Below are 17996 nucleotides of genomic sequence, written 5' to 3' on the forward strand. Positions count from 1 at the left end.
GATTGTGCAATAAAAATTTGTTATGAAATCGTATTAACTGAAGACAGAAACAAATTGACCTCACCTAAAATGGTTTCTCTCAAGTACCAAAGAAAATCCACTTAGACATATAACCAAATGTTATTTAATATCTTAAAAAGTAACACAATCCAAAATGGATATTTCACACAACACTACATAAACAACATGAACACAATATTACCATATGGAGGGACTTTCAAATATAGACTTACAAAAATCCCTGTCCTTTTTTTCCTTTTAAGTTATTATACTAAGCATGACAAGTAATCATCATTTACAATATGGTACACTGACACGATAAAAACCATGTTACAAATGTGCTGTTATAAATCAGTAACATTAGGGAAGACATTTCATGAACTGTAATTATTTCATATGAAATACTATACAATATAAACAGAACATCCATCTTGGATGACCTTTACAGCAACCAGAGACCAAGTAATTTAAATTTTTTTTTTTTTCAGTGCAAACACATTTTATTCAAGGCAGTCTTGGCTGCAAAACTCCTTTCTAACATACAGTAAATCCCACTTGCACTTCTTAATTCATTTACCCTAATGCAATAGTCACATTCAGTCACTCAGAGAAAGATACCTGCAGAATTATGATCCCTTTAAACTTGATGTTTAAATTTAATTCTTTTCTAGAACGTAGTATCTATGTCAACTGCTCTAAGGACTTGAATTTGTAGCTGTCAATACTTACATGAAGGTGACTCGAGGGCAGCCCTATTCCTAACCCAGCACGTGTGCACAATGCTGCAGTGTTCTGCCCTTCCAATGTGGAAAGTGTGCCGGTATCTGGGCGGGGGAACGGGACGGAGGGCCTTGCAGGAAAGGAAGGGGAGGTGCTGCTGAGTGTGTACTTCATGATTGATTTCCTGGAACTGCAGAGCACTGATGTTGGAAGAGATCTCAAGTCTCAGATTTGGTACCTCTTTTTGGTGGGAGCAAGGGCACGGGGGTACCAAGGTCAGCCTTTGGACAGGGAGGTAGGCAGCTGTACATGGACCAGCCACGCCTCTCATCTTACACTTCCAACCTTCCAGAATCATCCCTGCCTTATTTGGAAACATCTTTCTCTTGTTGGCACAGGCTGTGTGTGTGTTCACATTTAAAGCCAACAATTAGCAATCAAAGCCCTGTTACTGATAATATACAATCATAAGAAAGTTTAGTCCCCTTTGAGCCTTGCAGAATTCTAAATCTTGTAGATCATCACCTGTAAGTCATAGAACAACAGTAAAGACACGTGTTAGGGGAGCCGTCACTGGGAATCTCTTTCTGGGATGCTGCAGGAGAGGCAGAGATTGACTCGATCAGGGAGGTGCCGATGTCTGTTTGAAACACACACGGAAACCTAATCATGAATTTTTTTCACTCATGTAACTTATGAAATGTCTCCTAAATAAAACTCTATGGGGGAAAATATTGGATGTATCCTTATTACTATAAAACCTTCTGGGAGAGGGACGGGGTGACAGCTGATTCTTTTATCTCACTTGGCAAAGCTCAGATGGATAGTAATCTCTTTCCTGCCCGTATTTTACTAACCCAAAGCAAAACAAGGTTTTCCATGTTTTTTCCATTCATTTTTCCTGTGTTATAGCTTCCCCAGGCCCTAAACATGTGCAGGAGAGTCACTCAGTAGCAGAAGAGTCCTGGACGACCTTGACAATGGGCAGGACAGTCCTGGGGGCAGCGGGGAGAAGTGGTCCCTCCTGCGTGGGCCCACTGGAGTCTGACTGCCCACTGCTAGTGGGCTCTGTGACTGGTCTGTGCAAGGCAGAAGATCCCTGCCAAGGACCTTATGTCTCCCGATTTGAGAAGACTTAGAACTGGATCAGCTCCCTCAGAAATCTAGATCCTCCTGAGTAGGACTCAATATATTCTAGTGAATTTCTATTGTGCTCAGGAGCACTGTGGAGAGTACTTGATAAAGTTTTTAATTAAAATTTCTGTTTCAGCACCTTCCACTGCCAGGAGCAGTCATGTTCCTGAAAGATGGTATTTTAGCACAGGAATTATAGAAACCCAATAGGAAACTGTAAACAGGGTGTATGTCCAGGTCTGCCTCTGACTGCAATGGCATTTGGGCAGATTTATTAACCTCCCACTTCATAAATCGATACCAGTAAGGTGTGCTAAGGTGTAAAATTCCAAACACCCTGAAATTTTTGAATGAACATGGACAAAGGTGTAAAGTTGTATTTGTTTTCTTTGACTTTATTTAGCACACATCAGAAAAATAGCATTGTATTTAGTGATTTCTCATGATCTACCAAACAGATAGAAAATAGGTCATTGATAGCTGCCACTGTGTTTCTAGGTAATCGTAAGTCACTCCTTCTGTTTATTCTTTTCAAGTATGGATATCACAAGTAGGACTTGCTTTGTTAATTGTTTGTGAATCCGAATGCTTTGGAAGCACTTTGAGATCCCAAAATGAACTATGCAAAGTCATCACTGGTTGTTGGGGTTTTTAAATCAAGCTCCGAATACTGCCCATGTTATAAATGGCAAGACTTTCAAAAAATGATCCCTAGTGTATGGTGAGTGATATGCCTACAATTTAAGCTAAAAACTTTATTTTCAAGTACACTTGGGGGTAAGTGGTTTATCCTGGGTCGAATTTTACAAAGCTGTGCCAACCTAAAAAAAGGAACAGTGCTTCCGCCTCCACTCAACAGGTTTCTTCTCCCCAGGGTGACTGCGATATAATTTAAATTTACATTTTAGAAATGCTGGTTGGGTTATGAAAAAGAGAGATTTTGGAACAGCTGGTGTTCAGATCGTTGTTAGTCCAGATTAACTTTCAATGTATGCTTCCTGAACTTGAGCGTCACAACATCAGAGAAGCAGAACTTTGTTATTTTTACCCAGCTAGTTCCTTTCCACCTCTTCTATTTGTTCTCTCTATTTGATGGCACCCCTCCCCCCCAGATGCTCATTATGGTCCCCTGAGATGTGCAAAAATATATATAATGGAATACAAATTATTTAACAGAAGTTGTGGGATTCACAGCACAGCTCTTTTAATTAAAGTGAAGTCTGGGCTCGATACGGTAGCATGCGAGCGAAGGCAGAGAGGCCCAAAGTGCTTCAAGGTTGGCAGTCCACATTTCTCATGTGTCTTCTGTTACCGAAAACCTAGAATTCCAATCAGACTTCCATAGGAGTAAATAGCTTGCTACATCGTATTTACCAATTGGCTCTTCGCCAGAGAACTTTTAGCAGGGATGGGCAAGGGGGACACAAGAATTTTTGAACTTCTGTTCATTCATAACAAAATCAAGTGCTCTTTTGTGGGGAAGAGAGGAGAAGACAGGATGACATCTGAAAGCCAAATGCAGCAAGAGCAAGCCACGGCAATGGGAAAGTCATGAGTCCACACGGGCAATCACCGACACACACACACAGAACGCCATGGCCTAACGTTTCAGAAAGTTTTAAACTCTGCTTTTCTGAACAATACACTTTTAACACACTGCTGCCATTTCATCAAATTTATGGAGGTAGTTATATGTAAAAATAAAATTACCATAAAGTAATATGCTGTATCATAATAATACATAAGTGTGCAAAATGCCGACAGATGTGTTGACCCTTTAAAGTTGAACGCTACACAGAGATTCAACCGGATTCAGTTTTGTAAACCTTTCAGTTGATAAACTCTAAGACTGGATAAGCAGGCATGGAACACAAAGCCATGCATTTGCTGGAGGAAAAGGAGATTGGCGAAGCTTGGGGAGGGCCCCAGGGTTTGGGCACTGAGAACCTCACTGTCTTGGTGAGAACCACCTTGGGTCACACTGGTAACGGGCTTCCCGCCGCCGCGCCTCCCCCGCTCAGGAATCCTCACGAGACACAAATGGGAATCTCTCTAGGTGGAACGTCTGCTTACAGGTACCATCCTTAAAGTCCATCACTTCTATGCTAATGGCTGCTGGTCTATGGGAGTTTTTTGTTTGTCTGTTTGTTTTCTAAATCATGTACCCCATAGCATCAGGCAAAGAGTGTACACATTTTATTTGAATAATGTCTTCTGTAAACCTATTTTTTGTAAATATCAATAAATTCCTATCTTAAAGCTTCTCTTAAAGGTAATGCTTTCCATTCCTGTTCACACAGCATTTGATTATTTCAATGGCTACTTGCAGAGGATCAACTAGAGGCTGATGTATTGTTTCAATGGTTACATTATTTATGAACTGATAGTATGATAAAAATTTGAGAGTAGGTTTTCGGAAAAAATGAATTGAGAGAAAAACTTAGTCACCGTATGGTATACAGCTCCCCAAGGAAACAGACTATGCAGTCTATCAGATACACCATCGTTGTTCTGGACATATTGAAGCAATGAGACAAACAAAGCATTTCTGATCAGCCCAGGCATGCCTTGGGGGAAGCAAGGCCTGAGTGCAAAAGCCAACTGGCTTACACATTTCAATGGTGTGGGAGTTTACTCAGAAACGTGCTGGAAGTTTCACTGTAATAAGCACAAAAAAGAAAGTCCAGTTTGGCCCAATGCAACTTTCAAATAACAGAAAAAGCATGAGGGAGTATTCAAATGTTTCAAGAATTAGTCCAACTATGTATATGACTGCATTCTTTAAACAGATGGCTAGGGATTAAGCCTAATACAGAACCAGAAGTGTCTAACAAATTTTATGCCAGTTACTGAAATCTGAGGTGAAAATATTTTAGATTTATTTTTGGATATATATATATTTTTTATGGTATATGGCTCCAAATAGCACATACCGCTAACCTAAAAAAAAACTTCATGTCAGACCACTTAACTTCCGTCATCTACAGATCTATTCCATTGTTCTCGGAAAATAAAACAAGGGAACTTTGAAACGTGTCTTTCCCATAAGATTGAAGCTGAATTAGTTGTAATCCCTTCGCTGCTGAGTCTGAGTCTTTGTATTCGACATGAATTGTAAACCAAAGCAAAAAGGTTAACAAACCATTTTGAAATAAGTTGGGCGAATAACTATACATCCACCTAAAAATGCCTCCTGAAATTGGTTACAAAGTATCTGTAAACATTACTCTGGCATAGTTCATGTATGCATAATTGTTATTTTCATAAATTTTAGGGGAGTACAAATTATGATTATAGCAGAATGAGCACATTCTGTTTTTCATTACATGGGCACATGTATATTTCTAATCAAAAATTATTTTAAAAGTTTTCTCTATAGATATCTTCCCAGGAATAAAAGGCCTGAAGTTCAACTCTCCCTAAATTTGCTCTTTCCTATAACCACTAAAAATTATCTCCCACAGCCTAATTTAGGCATTCTATTTAAAACTACATAAAATAGATTTATGTCCTTCCATTAGAAAGAATAACATCCTCAGGCCATACTCTTCATTTGTATCACAAAGAACATTTTGCTTTTAAACAAACTAATTATTGTATCTATTATAGTAAGATAGGATCACCATAAGTATCACAAGGAGGAAATTACCTTCCTTCGATATTTGATTAACACCTTTTAAAAGTCCACATTACCTCTTCCATCACTTAGTGCTGTGCCCCAGCCAGAATTGGAATTCCCTTCCTTTGTCCACTTCAGATTCATAGGCCTATATTCCTGTTTGTGATTATGGAAGGTTAAAAATCAGACAAGCATCTGTTACACTTGAAAACAAAATTCTGACAGCAAACACTCCCAGTATTTCCATCACGACCCCTTCTCACACACTTCCATGGGCTCTTGCGGAACAGGTCACGAAACTCACAGTGAAAAATGACTGGTGCATAAACAACTCACACACAAAGGGCTGGGGTCCCTTCTAGTCAGTTTGGCATTGGTTTCGCTCAAGGTAGACCCTTGCATCTGACATTTTGTGGTGGCTTAGTTTTTTGTGTAGTTTTTTTTTTTTTTTTGGAAGTGTCAAGGATCAGTTCTGCGGCATCATTTAGCCACAGACTGGGAGCAACACGCATCTGTGGCATTTTAAAATGGAATTGGCAACTGTATGACATTGAAAATGCATATTACACTTACAGTGTCTAGACTTTCCTATGTGTGCTCAGATACAATTAGTGAAGCAAAAGTATACATATCACCCCTACTGCTATTCAGTTGCTACAGAGCCAAAAATGTGAAAAGCAATACTTTGAAATAAAGATTTTTGTTGTTTTTTTTTTTTTTTCTTTTTTGCCCTAGCCTACTTAGCAGCACAGTTTAAGTAAACACAAAAACTGTGGTTGAGATGCTTGTCTTTCCAAAGATGTAAACATCAGTCCCAGTGTCGTAAACTTTGCTGTATCGAATGAGACAGAAGGTCTGAGGCAGAATGACGATCACACACTAGTCACAGAAGCTTGCAAGCAGTTGGAAGGTTTCTGTAATTTCTCAGCTTCGTTTGTCGGGGGGTCCGTGCTTGCTCGGAAGTTGAAGGCTGGAGCAGCTCCGCCATGGGCCGGGCTCAGTGCAGGGTTCTGACGGCGGTTACTTTCAACAATGCTTGACGTGTTGGAAGCCAGGCTCTCCCGAGTACTAAAAGAGTAAAGAGGGTTTGTTTTGTTTTGTTGTGAACATAAATAATTATATATCGAGCCCCAGAGGAAGAGCAAATGATGTCGTTAATGGATTTCCTCTGTTGGGTCATAATGTCATATCAATACACATCTCGACTGATTATGCACATATGCGCCTCCAACGTGGGCTCCAGAAGCTTCCACAGACATGCTATCATCGTCAGCTCACTAAGTGAATAAAGGGTTTTGAAACAGCTAAATATGCTTGGAAACGTCTCCCCCTGCTTTTCACATTCAAGGAAATGACTTCGAATTTGAGGTAATGGCTATTGCATTCGTTTGAAAAATGAATACTCATAAATATGCCTAAGTAATGACTTCACTTTGGGCTGGAAATTCATTGGCTTGACTGCTCCTGAATAAACTCAATAATTTTACCCTAATGATTCATTTTCATTCTGGATTAGCAGAGTTGGACTTCGGTGGACTCAGAGTAAGCAGGCCACTCTCTGATGTGCCTCGCTGAAAATTTGTTTTAAACACTCTGTACCTCTGTTTCCTATTTTCACACTTTAGTTAAAATACATTATAGTTTCAGGTAAAGGACCTTAGATTTTTTCTTCCATTTACTTGTGAAGTTTACATTCATGTCTGCCCTCCTTTGGTAGAAATATTTTCCTTTTTTCAAGGAATTCTTATGGAATAGAGATGTTTAAAAGCTTTATTGTTTTGATTTCTCTTTTAATTTTTTGGAGTTAGGAACATTTGAAACTGTCTGCTTTAAGAGATTTAGAATATCTAACATTTCAAATGCATTTCAAATGCATAGTGCAATAGCAGAAATAAGATTACTGGGCCTGATTGAGGGGAACTGAATAGGTTTCACCTTCAAGGTCCTCAAAATGGCTATAAGAAAGTTATCAGCTTACACAGAGATTGCTAAGCCATAATCATTCTCAAAACATTCACCCCAGGGGGTAGAGTCAATGTTTAGAAAATATTCTATGAGAGTTGGTCTCCGTGAATGAGTTAACCCTGCTAAAGCTAGCCAACAGGTCAACCCAGTCCAGTGGACATAGACGCTCTGCCTCTCTCCTTCCCATCCTAAGCTGACAGCAGTTTTGTCTGAAGCCTCTACCCTGTCACCCCTTTCTAACGGGTTATTTCAGCCTGACCCCTCATGACCTTGAGTTTGCTTCTCACCAAGAAGCCAAGAGTTAATTGTTTCGAAGGTAGTTTGTTGATCGACTACCAAAAAAGACAACTAGACCTTTCTTGAATGGAGAGGGCACTTCCAGAAGTTAATATGAATACATTCACAGAGATACGTCAAGTTCTTTGGTAATTATGGTAAATCTGGGCACACAGAAATCCTCCAAACTGTCTTCACTAAAAGGACGGAAAACGCTAGACTTACCTACTTACCTGCCTGACACCTTCCCCAAGAACATTCATCAGTGGCTTTTCAGAGCTACACTGAGGCATGGGGTGAGGTGGAGGACGGAGGGAGGGCAATGATCATGGAGGACCTCAGAGACCTCGAGACACACACCTTCAGGTTCATTCTGAATCACCATAGTAACTTTTTACAGTATGTGACTTCCTCATCTCTAAAATGAGTAGGGTTAGGATGTGATTTACCTACTCACAGGGTGACTGTGAAGAAGAAATAAGCATCAATGAAGAATCTATACACTAAAAAGCTAGAACAACATGAATAATATGTTACACATTTAGCATATAATGAATTAAATAGTGACTGTGGGTTGGCGTGGGAACCGATACATTACTAATGACATCTTTTCTATGGGAAAGTGCATTTTAAAGTCCAAAGGACCTACTTTTAAACCAGCTCTTAAGGAATGGGCTTAACATTTATTAAGTACCTGCTGAATGCCAGGCACTGTAAACACATGTCATTACAACAGATCATCTAAGTTGGGGTCTGTCTCTACTGTAAGATGCCTTTGACCATCTTTGACCACAATCAACACGTTTATAGTGATAACTACATAAAGTATTCTAGTTGTAATAGTGATGACAGGCTGAGACATTCATACTGAGGGCTTTGGATATGATGATGAAAAAGTTATTGGAGATGGAATGATAGCAGTGAAAATATTACTCAAATTTAAAAGCTTTTTTTAAGAGAGCTAATAGAGTGCAACCTTAAATATAAGATTGCAGGATTTTATAGGCAAGAAAAATGAACCAAGTAGCTCTGTTTCCATCCTTCTGCGTGCACGTGTTTCCTGGGCCCCAGGCCCCTGCAGCACATGTTCACGCAGTACATTAAGCAGACACATCCCTTGCAGCCTTTGGTCTCTCTGATTTTGTGTCTATCAAAGTAGCACTTGTCTATCAAGTAGTTTTTGGCCTCAGATTTGAAAAAGCAGGCTTTTCATGTCAAGACCTTTTCATTTGCAATATTAGACCTCATAGCATAGTTCCATCTCTACCCTTTTTCCTTCTCAATTTAGTTCCCAAAAAAGGGATTAAAGAATTTTGGAAATGTGGGCTGGATGTGACTTTTGGGGAGCATTCAAACCTTGGAGTATGGAGAAAAATTACTTTTTGAGGTCTTTTGGTTGGTTGGGTCTTAGCTGCTCAATGAATTATTTACTAAAAGATTCTAATAAGTGGGCTGCTTAAGACTGCCACATCCCACAGCAGTGGACAAAACATTCCTCATGCCGGAAGTCAAATATTCTCCTTTGCAGAACATCCTCACGCATCAGTAAGAAACTTAGTGACTTTATTAAGGTGTATAGAAAATAAGCTTGTCACCTTGCTTCTAATCAAAGGATATTAAATATGAAAGGGATAAAATTAAAAACTGTTCTGTAGATTCTCTAACTGCATGAAATTTGCGGGTGGTATATGTATATGGACATACACGTACTCACGTAGAGAAAATCTTACCTAATATTAGTGGACAGACATGGGGCTAATGTGTGAAGGTTAGGATGTCAGAATGACCATGACCTTCTACCATCACATAGCATTTAACTTTAAGTACATAATTAAACAGATAAAAATAAACTTACTTTAAGAAATAATCCCGGTCATAAATTCTACATTCTGCACCCCAAATTTAGAGATAATAAAATATATGCTGTGGCAATACTGGTTCAACCATATCATGACTATTTTTGTTTACCCCCAAACAAACAAACAAAACTTTCCACATCATGCAGTGGTAGATTTTTAGAACCCATTAAGCGACTCCTAATGTCCCCTTAGCAACTATCCCTGGTGCACTGCAGCTTTCTGTCTGTGGAAGTCCAGGGGCTGACAGGGCAATGTGAAGGGTCTGAAATTGGCTGTGCGAGAAGCAAGCAGGCAGGTCGAGTCCCCACGACAAGGAACAGTGGAACATAAAGATACAGGCAAAGAAGCTGCACCTTCCCTCAGTGATGCTTCTGAACTTCTACCATGGATTGCACCTGGTATCTACCACTAGGAATTCAAGAGAAAAAAAAAAGAATAGAATAGGAAAATAGGGGAAAAAAGGATAGATAACATAAATTGGAAGATAACGTAAGATTTGATTTGGGATAAAAAATTATTTAGCAAAAATGATTTTGTAGAAAAGTCACTTGGCGGCCCAGTGGTTTTCAGGGTGAGTGCCTGGCTCCCCACTGCCTCCTAGGGCTTCTACAGGGGTGGGCGGGGAATCCGGAATCCGGAGTTGGTTTCCGCACTTTCTCCAGGGTCACCGCTGAGCTGTGTTCAGACATTAGACTCCCACACGTGTTCACTTGGAAAAAAGGCTCCATGACCAAAATAATAATACTAATAGTCAAGAACTAGCTCTTTAAGAAATAACAAAGGCCTAAAACGGAATAAGCTGATTAATTTGATTCCCAATTCTTATTTTGGGATGCTCTGACCACAGATTATCCAGAGATATGGTAAAATGATCACAACAGAATTAATTTGAATTCTTAATAATGAAAATAAATGTACGCAGTACATAATGCTGAGTACTTGTTAAAATTTTAAGTCCTGTAAAATCTTGGGAATCGCAGCTGATAAGAAATACCAATCTCTTAGTAGTATTTCTGCATCTCAGAGTCACCAATCTGGAGTAGAATTTAGAAGGAGAAAGAATTAAGTCCCCTGTTGCTCTCTGAGGAGAAGGAAGAGTTAAGGAGAAAAAAGGAAGTTGCACAGACTCTCGTTTCTTTCTTTACTCCCGAAATTCATCAGTGCTTTGGACACGACCATGGGGCAATACAAACTCTCAACCATCAACCCTTTGCTGGATTACCAACATCTACTACAAAGAAAGAACTACGCTTAGACAGCCTAAATGGGTTGTATCAGTTCTGCAGGAGAAGAACTACACGTGCTGGCACATGCTTTGATCTAGCAGGGCACAGGCCCCCGACCTTTCTTTAAAGGGAGCAAGTTTCCATTTCTCTGTGGACACAAGAACAGTGAAAGGCAGGTGTGGGCGCAAGGGGGCAGCCGCACAGAAAACAGGGCTCAAAACAGCAACAAGCTTCTAGATCTGCTGGAAAGGTTTTAAAGTCTGCTATTATATTCTCACTAGAGGGACCTCCCTGCCCCCCGCCACCATCAATCAATTTACTGCCAACCCCTACTCCCACTAACTATTCATTCTACTCAGAAAGTTACAATTTTTGAACAACTTGAAAAAAAAACTTTCCCTTAGCATGGTGGCAATATGAACATACAAAAAAAAAAAAAAAAAACCACTGGGAAATGTTGATCTTAGTTAGATTGGACTGATGCAGGTTTGAGGGAAGGAGCCAACCCACCAGTCCAGATTGGTGATCTCTACAGCTGCAGAAACATTTTTTTCAATTCCTGAAAAAGAAGTTGGAAACAGGTTGTTAACAATACAACTCATACAACCCTTAACCCTCATTCACAGCACTGAGACTGTGAAATCAGAAACGTTTCAAGTTATCTGCATAAAGCCCCAGGCCCTGATAGGTGTATTTGTGTGCAGAGGGACACCTCTCCCTACCGTGGGGAGTTGAATCCACTGTCCACAGTGATGCTGCTGCTGTCCATGCTGTCGAGCCGGGCTGAATGGGTGGCTCTCTGGTTGCTGCTGCTGTCGGTTTCTTTTGGGGCAAGAAGGGTGAGGTTCTTCTCAAATTTCCTCTGCAAGTCTCTTTCCTTTTCCCTCTCGAGGAGCCACTGCATGGTGCCTACATCATCTCTGTTTTTCTCCTCCTCCGTGTTTTTGTTTGCCCCTTCCTCAGAGTCATCATCATCAGAGACGTTGTAATAGTCAAAGGATGCCTCCTGGGTCCCTCCCGACTCCTGCTGACGCTGGGAAGCAGGCATGGCTTGTGCTGCCGAGGTCCCCAGGGAAGGTTCCAGTTTCTCGCATCGGCCTGGCAGTGTGTCAGTAGGTGTCTTCGGGTGAGATCGGAGGAGGGACAGGCTCGATTTGTGATAGCTGTTTACAGACAAGGTGCTGTGAAGAGGTTTGAACAGTGTGTCTTTGCTGAATATCTCTTTCCTCTTGTCCAAGCTGCTGGGCTCGGCACCATGGTGCTGGACAAGGCGTCCGTTGGCGATCCCTTCGGCCACTCCACCCGAAGTGGCCGGGCCCCCACCGGGCCCTTTTGGGGACTCCTCCTTGTGCCCTACAGGCTCCCTGGAGGAATGGGGGGCCTGCCTATCAGATGGAGACAGCTTTTTCACCCCTTCTGTGAGGGTCAGAGTGTCATGGTCCTCCTTATTTTTTCCCAGAGGCGATGGTGCGGTGAGCAGCGTCTCACTAGAGGTGTTGCACTGGAAATAGTCGTCGGTGGCTGTTTTTGTTGGACATGAGTTGAGTTCACCATAGGACGGCAAACTCTCGGGTGGTTTGCCTGGTTCCAAAAGGCTACAAGCGCTGGAAGGTTCCTTGCCGCCACTGACTATTTCTGGAATACACACGTCTTTATAGCTTGTGGACGAAAGGTGAGCCCTTTGATGACCGACGGTCTGTGCAGGCCTTAAAGTACTGTCGTCAATGTAGGACTGGCTGGGGGTCTGGTCGTCTTGGCTACAGCCTTCAGCAAGGTCCTCGGGCGTCCCTAGAGAAGAAGCACCCAGGGGGCCTTTGGAGTTATCCATGGATCTGGACCTCTCCTTGGCTTTGTTGGATCTCTCGTTCCTGGACCTTCGGTCCTGGGTATGGCTGTGGCTTCGGTGCACTTTTGAGTGGGAGCTTCCCCTGGAAGGTTCAGGAAAAGGCATCTCAGTTCTCCTTTTGGCCAATTCACCAGACACGTCCCATTCCGGTGTCATGGGGAAATGCGACTCAATCACGTTCGTGTTGCTGTGCATGATAAAGTTATCTCCTTTGTGTTCGATGATGAAGCAGCCCTCCCTGGGTGCCCTGGTGAGAGGATCGCAAAAGTCATACTCTCTGTCCCCCGTGATATCCAGGTGTGAGCCATCCGAAGGGTCTCCCTTAGACACCCGCGTCTTGCTGTGGGACCGAGATTTTCCGTGGGACTTTCGATGAGTCCTGCTCTTTTTACTTCTTCCGCTGTGATGGGCAGAGGACCCAGCTTTACTCCTCTGTGCTTTTTCTTCTTCAAGCTTCTTCATGAGCGCCGTGTGCCTCATGACGTTTTCCACGGTCAAGTCCGGGTTAATCCGCCTGATGATTTCCATTTCCACCTCCCGAGGGATGGTGGTCGGCGTGTCCTCATCTCGCAGGGGCCACTCTTCGGGGGGAAACTGGGCGGAGAAATTGGCCAGCTGTTTGGTCTTGTCTTTTTTAAAACTTAGCCGGAATAACTTGAGCCCGAATTTTTTGGACTGCTTTTCACTGTCTTTAGGTTTTGAGAGAGTTTCTGTCTTATACGAAAAGTTTACAGTACTTTTGCTCTTTTCAGTGGGTGGCACCTGGCACAGAGGAGGAGGGCAGTAAGGGTCTTTGCAGTCCTTGGCAGGTTTCCTCTGCAGAGTGGACGCGTGCATGCTGTGCATGTCCTCTCGGCAGCAGTGGCAGGAGTCGCAGTGGTTTCTGGGCAATGTCCTTTCCCTGACGCAGCCTGAGGCAGAGGGCGTTATGGTTCCGGGCTGTGGAGAGGTGCACTGAGACCTGTCAGGTATCCTCTCATCCAAATGGTACCATTTACTGTTAGTTCTTATGAGGGAGGGAGTGATGAAGTAAGTCTGTGGGGTGACGATGAAATAGCCATCTGGGGTCGGATAGATTTTCCTCTCCCGCACCAGCGTGTTCAGCGTGTGCCGCAGAATCTCTTGGCTTGGGGTCGGGACACCTAAGACCAAAAGGACACACTTGTGAGAAGGGAGAGGGAACGTGTGTAGAACAGTGCCTGGCACACACTGCGTGCTCAGTAAACACCAGCTATTCGTGCTTCTTAACTTTGCCTCCCTACCTTCAAAGGACAGTTTGCAGCAACCCAGAAGAGCTGGGTAAGCTGAGAAGTTGAGGCTCCCCCAATCCTTCCAAAATGACAAAAGTGGGAAATAAAGGCATTAAAAATAGCTGGGAATTCTCAAGAGAAAGAGTATGAGGTGACATACACACACCCATTTGTGTTACCGTCTTCAGGAGGCAGCCTTAGTGACCAAGGCAGAAAAGTTAACATTGTTCACAGATCATGTATTGTTTAATTATTTAGCTTTTGAGTCACATAGTTGCCTTTTTAGTCTCATGCTCCACTTTTGATGAGCGTACCCTGGTTTTTATACAAATAATTTAAGACTGGTATAGCAACAAAATTTGTTCGTTTTTTTTCAAATTTTATGATTCTTTCTATACAAAATAGAAATGAATTTTATTTAAATTAACGATCTAAGCCAAATCAAGCACATGTAATTCTTAGGTGCCATCATAAAACAAAAAATGCTTGCACAAAAGATAAGCAGCTTAAAAGAGCTTCTGCACCCTACTAATAACCAGGACTTTCTGCAGAATAACTTCGGGGGACACCGTGACACACAATACAACTCCTGAGATGAGGACACGCCATCTATATGGTAGTCTCGCGAATAATGCCCACTGTGGTCCTGTGGCACAGCAATCAAGACAGCAAATCCACATTTAAAACTCACTTTATCTTAAATGGCAGCATACTTTCAGTAACATAACAAAGTTTTTCCCAAAATCATAAGGTTCGTTTATAAGAATTCATGATGGGCTATTAATAGTTTGCCATAGCTGCTAATGAAGGAAAGCTGAGGTATAATTCATAAAACAGCTATTACTCTAAAGTAAACATTTAATTGTATTATACAACTTACTGACTGTAGGTCCTCCAAACAGTGACCTTAGAAATCTCACGGAGCTATACGGAATCATGACTATAACGTAGTCATCTTTACTTATCATTAAGAACAAGTTCTCTGGTGGTTTTCAAAGGAAAGAATAAAAAAGTTTCCATAGGGAATCTGTACTTAAGCGTGTTTATGTCTTGGATTTTCAGGTATATCAATCAAACAATGTTCAGTTTGAAAAAACAAACTAGAAACATTATTTGCTCTCTGTCCAATGTGTTTTCCATGCTTCTATACTTGAGAGTTTTCAAAGATTTAACCCGAGAGTTGCTGGTGTTTATGACTATCATTGTATTATCAGGCCCTAGTATAATGACTGATATTTTTAATTGTCTGTGAAACCCAAGGTTCTACCGGAAATCTGCAGGGCTGGCTTGATAAAGTGCAGGTTGTGATGGGTGTTGAATGTTTGCACATTCCATCACTTCCAGATTCTAATCCTGAAAGTCCACCAGGCATTCGGAGTTTGAGGGCTTAAAGAACAAACACAAGCTTCACGTCTAACAGGGCTGAACCTGACCTCTCTCCTTTTTCCCACCTTTACATCTTCCAAAGTAAAGAATAGCTATTTAAAAATACTGCATACAATGTGTTGTTACTTAGACTGACACATTGCTTTAATCCTGCAAACCAGACAAACTGTCAGAACAGAGATCACATGTACATGTTTGTATGTTAAGCATTTTAGATTGAAAACTTTTAATGGGCATCTTTAGGTCATTCTTCTAGTCTGTGAAGAAAGCTGGCTGAGGGAGAATTCAGCAAGAACCAACATAAGGGGAAGAGCTGGAGAGTGAACACAGTGTAGGTAACATTGACATTCTGCAGCCATCTCCAAACTCAGTTTCAATGCCACCCCCAGCCCTGTAGGTCTCACTCCAAGTCCCTGAAGGCCAGCCTTCCTCCCAGGAAGATCCAATCATGACAACTTAACAAGTCCTGGCCCAATTTAAATGATCATTCATTCTGGATGAATGGATGGGTAGCAATTTAGAAATCTGAGAGGCAAGTATTAATTTTTTTAAACCTTTTAAAAAACAGACTTGATTCTGTAACGGTAACTGGTATATAAAAATTGAGTTGGCTTTCAAAAATTCAACCCATATAGAAAAGTGATGAAAAGATTTAAGTTTCAGCATATCAGACATTTTTACTCAAAGACTTTTCACTAAGAACTTTCTGTGGATGTCCAAAACACGTACAGAGGCCAAGTCTTAGACTATTCCTTTTATTTCTAAAATATGCATTAGATATGAGAATTCAAATATTTTAATGTTTAGTTTAGACTTCAAAACTTTATTTTCAAATCGTAAGATATAAAAAAATGAAATAATTTACTCTTACCTTTAAAAAACAAAAAAATATAAATGATATTTAAATCCCTCTAGAGTTTTAGCATTACCATTTTCTAAAGTGTTTTGTTGTGCTGTAGGTTAAGTGATAGCAAAAGAAAGGCAAGAAATCAAAGGAAGGAAAGCAAAGAAAAAAGGGAGGGAGATAAGAAAAGAAAGAAGGCAGGCAGGAAACAAGACCTCATTTTTTATGAAATACCAGTTTAAAATCTGAAGCTACTGCTGAACAAAATTTTTAATAATTACCACCATGCCCTTGACCAGAGGTCCATAAACTGTTTCTGTAAAGAGCCAGACAGTAAATATTTTAAGCTTTGTCAGCCATATGATCTCCACTGTACTCTCTGCCACCGTAGCATAAGGAGCCAAAGGTGATACATAAACAAACAGGCATGACTGTGTTCTAATAAAACTTTATTTACAAAGATGGGGGTGGGCCGCTCTAGGCCTGCAGGCCATAGTTTGCAACCCCCCGCCCTAGACTCAGGTTTGTGCAGTGTCCTTGCAAACTCCTGGAGCTGGCCAATAAGTCATCAGTGCCACAAAGATGAGAAAGGTTTAGTCAGCCCCTCTCAGTCCATCTGAAAACCTTGGGAAAGTTCACTTCCCATAAAAGCTAGAAAAGCAGTTATTCTCTTAAGTGCAAATGACCTACGGATTTCTCTACAAAGTATTCCTACTTAGTGATATTGTTATCAGCTGCTTGGCAGGGATGAACATTTTACTATCACATACTGACTCTGTGTTCTTTCCACTCTTTATTTTATAGCCCAATAATGGGAGGCATGTAACCAATTCAAAAAAGCTATGTGACCTCTCATGAAGCTATATTAAATATATAAGGATTTAAAAAGCTGCTGGGTTGTTTGATGCCAGAAGTGGCTACCCACTTATAAGGCTGCAAGAAGGGCCTTCGTCCACAAGAGCATTGTGTTTGCATCTGTTCCCCACTTAGAGAGCTCTCACCCGGTATTCTGTTTATATTACTACTGAAAGGAAAGGTTTGCCTGGAAGTTAACAAAAAGAGACAAACAATCAGACAGTGAAGACTATTCAGATAATAAGAGGATACAAAATTTAAGATAAGTTACAGGTTGCAAGGGTAGGTTCATTTTAGAGTGTTTGAACTATATATATTACATCAAAACATTAATTAGAAAATTTTAAAAGGAGCACAAAATCATTAGGAGAGAAAAATAAAATTTCTTTGGGGCAAAAGAAAAAGTGAGGAGAGCCAATATGGTAGATTAGATCACTATTTAGCTTAAAATTAGTCCTTCCATCCCCTCCCCATGTGCAGGGTGCACTTTCCCACACCTCAACTTTTGGGTTTGGCCTGGTTTGCCTTGGCCGGTGCAATGTTAGTGGGTGTGGTGTGTCCAAAGGGTTGAAGGGCCCTTGTGCAATGGGCTTGTGCTCTTGTGCCTCTGTCCTCCCCATGTACAAAACAGGCCTCCACCTGCCCCCCGTTCCAAAGAGGACGGGGCACAGCTGCAGCAGAGCTACCCCACTTGCCCCGCCTGGATCAGCTGCCTCCTGGGGAGCCCATAGACACAGGAGCTACATAAACGCTTATTGTCCCATGCCCTGATGTTCTGAGGCTGTTTGGTACCCAGTGTTTTTGTAGCAAAAGCTAACTGACACAGTCAACAGCTTATATTTACTAAGGTCTTTCTCTCTCTTTTTTTTTAAATACAAAACGGTGGGGGATTGTGAGGAGGGGTGTTCAGCTGCCTTGTTTGTTTAGGTTGAGGCAGAGTCTCCTTCTGTCGCCCTAGGTAGAGTGCAGTGGCGTCATTGTAGTTCACTGCAACCAACCTCCCACTTCTGGGCTCA

At 41.4% G+C, this 17996-nt stretch overlaps 1 protein-coding gene across 7 annotated transcripts in view; it reads right to left on the reverse strand.

Annotated features, from left to right (window-relative positions):
* The window catches only part of STOX2 (storkhead box 2), a 192134-nt gene that overhangs the window by 1045 nt on the left and 173093 nt on the right, over positions 1-17996 (reverse strand). For 5 of the 7 annotated variants that reach the window (XM_045552433.1, XM_045552434.1, XM_045552439.1 and 2 more), the window contains 2 exons: positions 11522-13787; positions 109-6541 (listed from right to left, as the gene is read on the reverse strand). In XM_045552433.1, the coding sequence (XP_045408389.1) occupies positions 6346-6541; positions 11522-13787 (2462 nt within the window). In that variant the 3' untranslated portion in view covers positions 109-6345. Of the gene's footprint in view, positions 1-108; positions 6542-11309; positions 11359-11521; positions 13788-17996 lie in introns of those variants that run through there. The other 2 variants (XM_045552436.1, XM_045552437.1) reach the window with 2 other exon arrangements.

This window comes from Lemur catta, chromosome 5 (genome assembly GCF_020740605.2).
Source record: "Lemur catta isolate mLemCat1 chromosome 5, mLemCat1.pri, whole genome shotgun sequence".
Taxonomy (NCBI): domain Eukaryota; kingdom Metazoa; phylum Chordata; class Mammalia; order Primates; family Lemuridae; genus Lemur; species Lemur catta.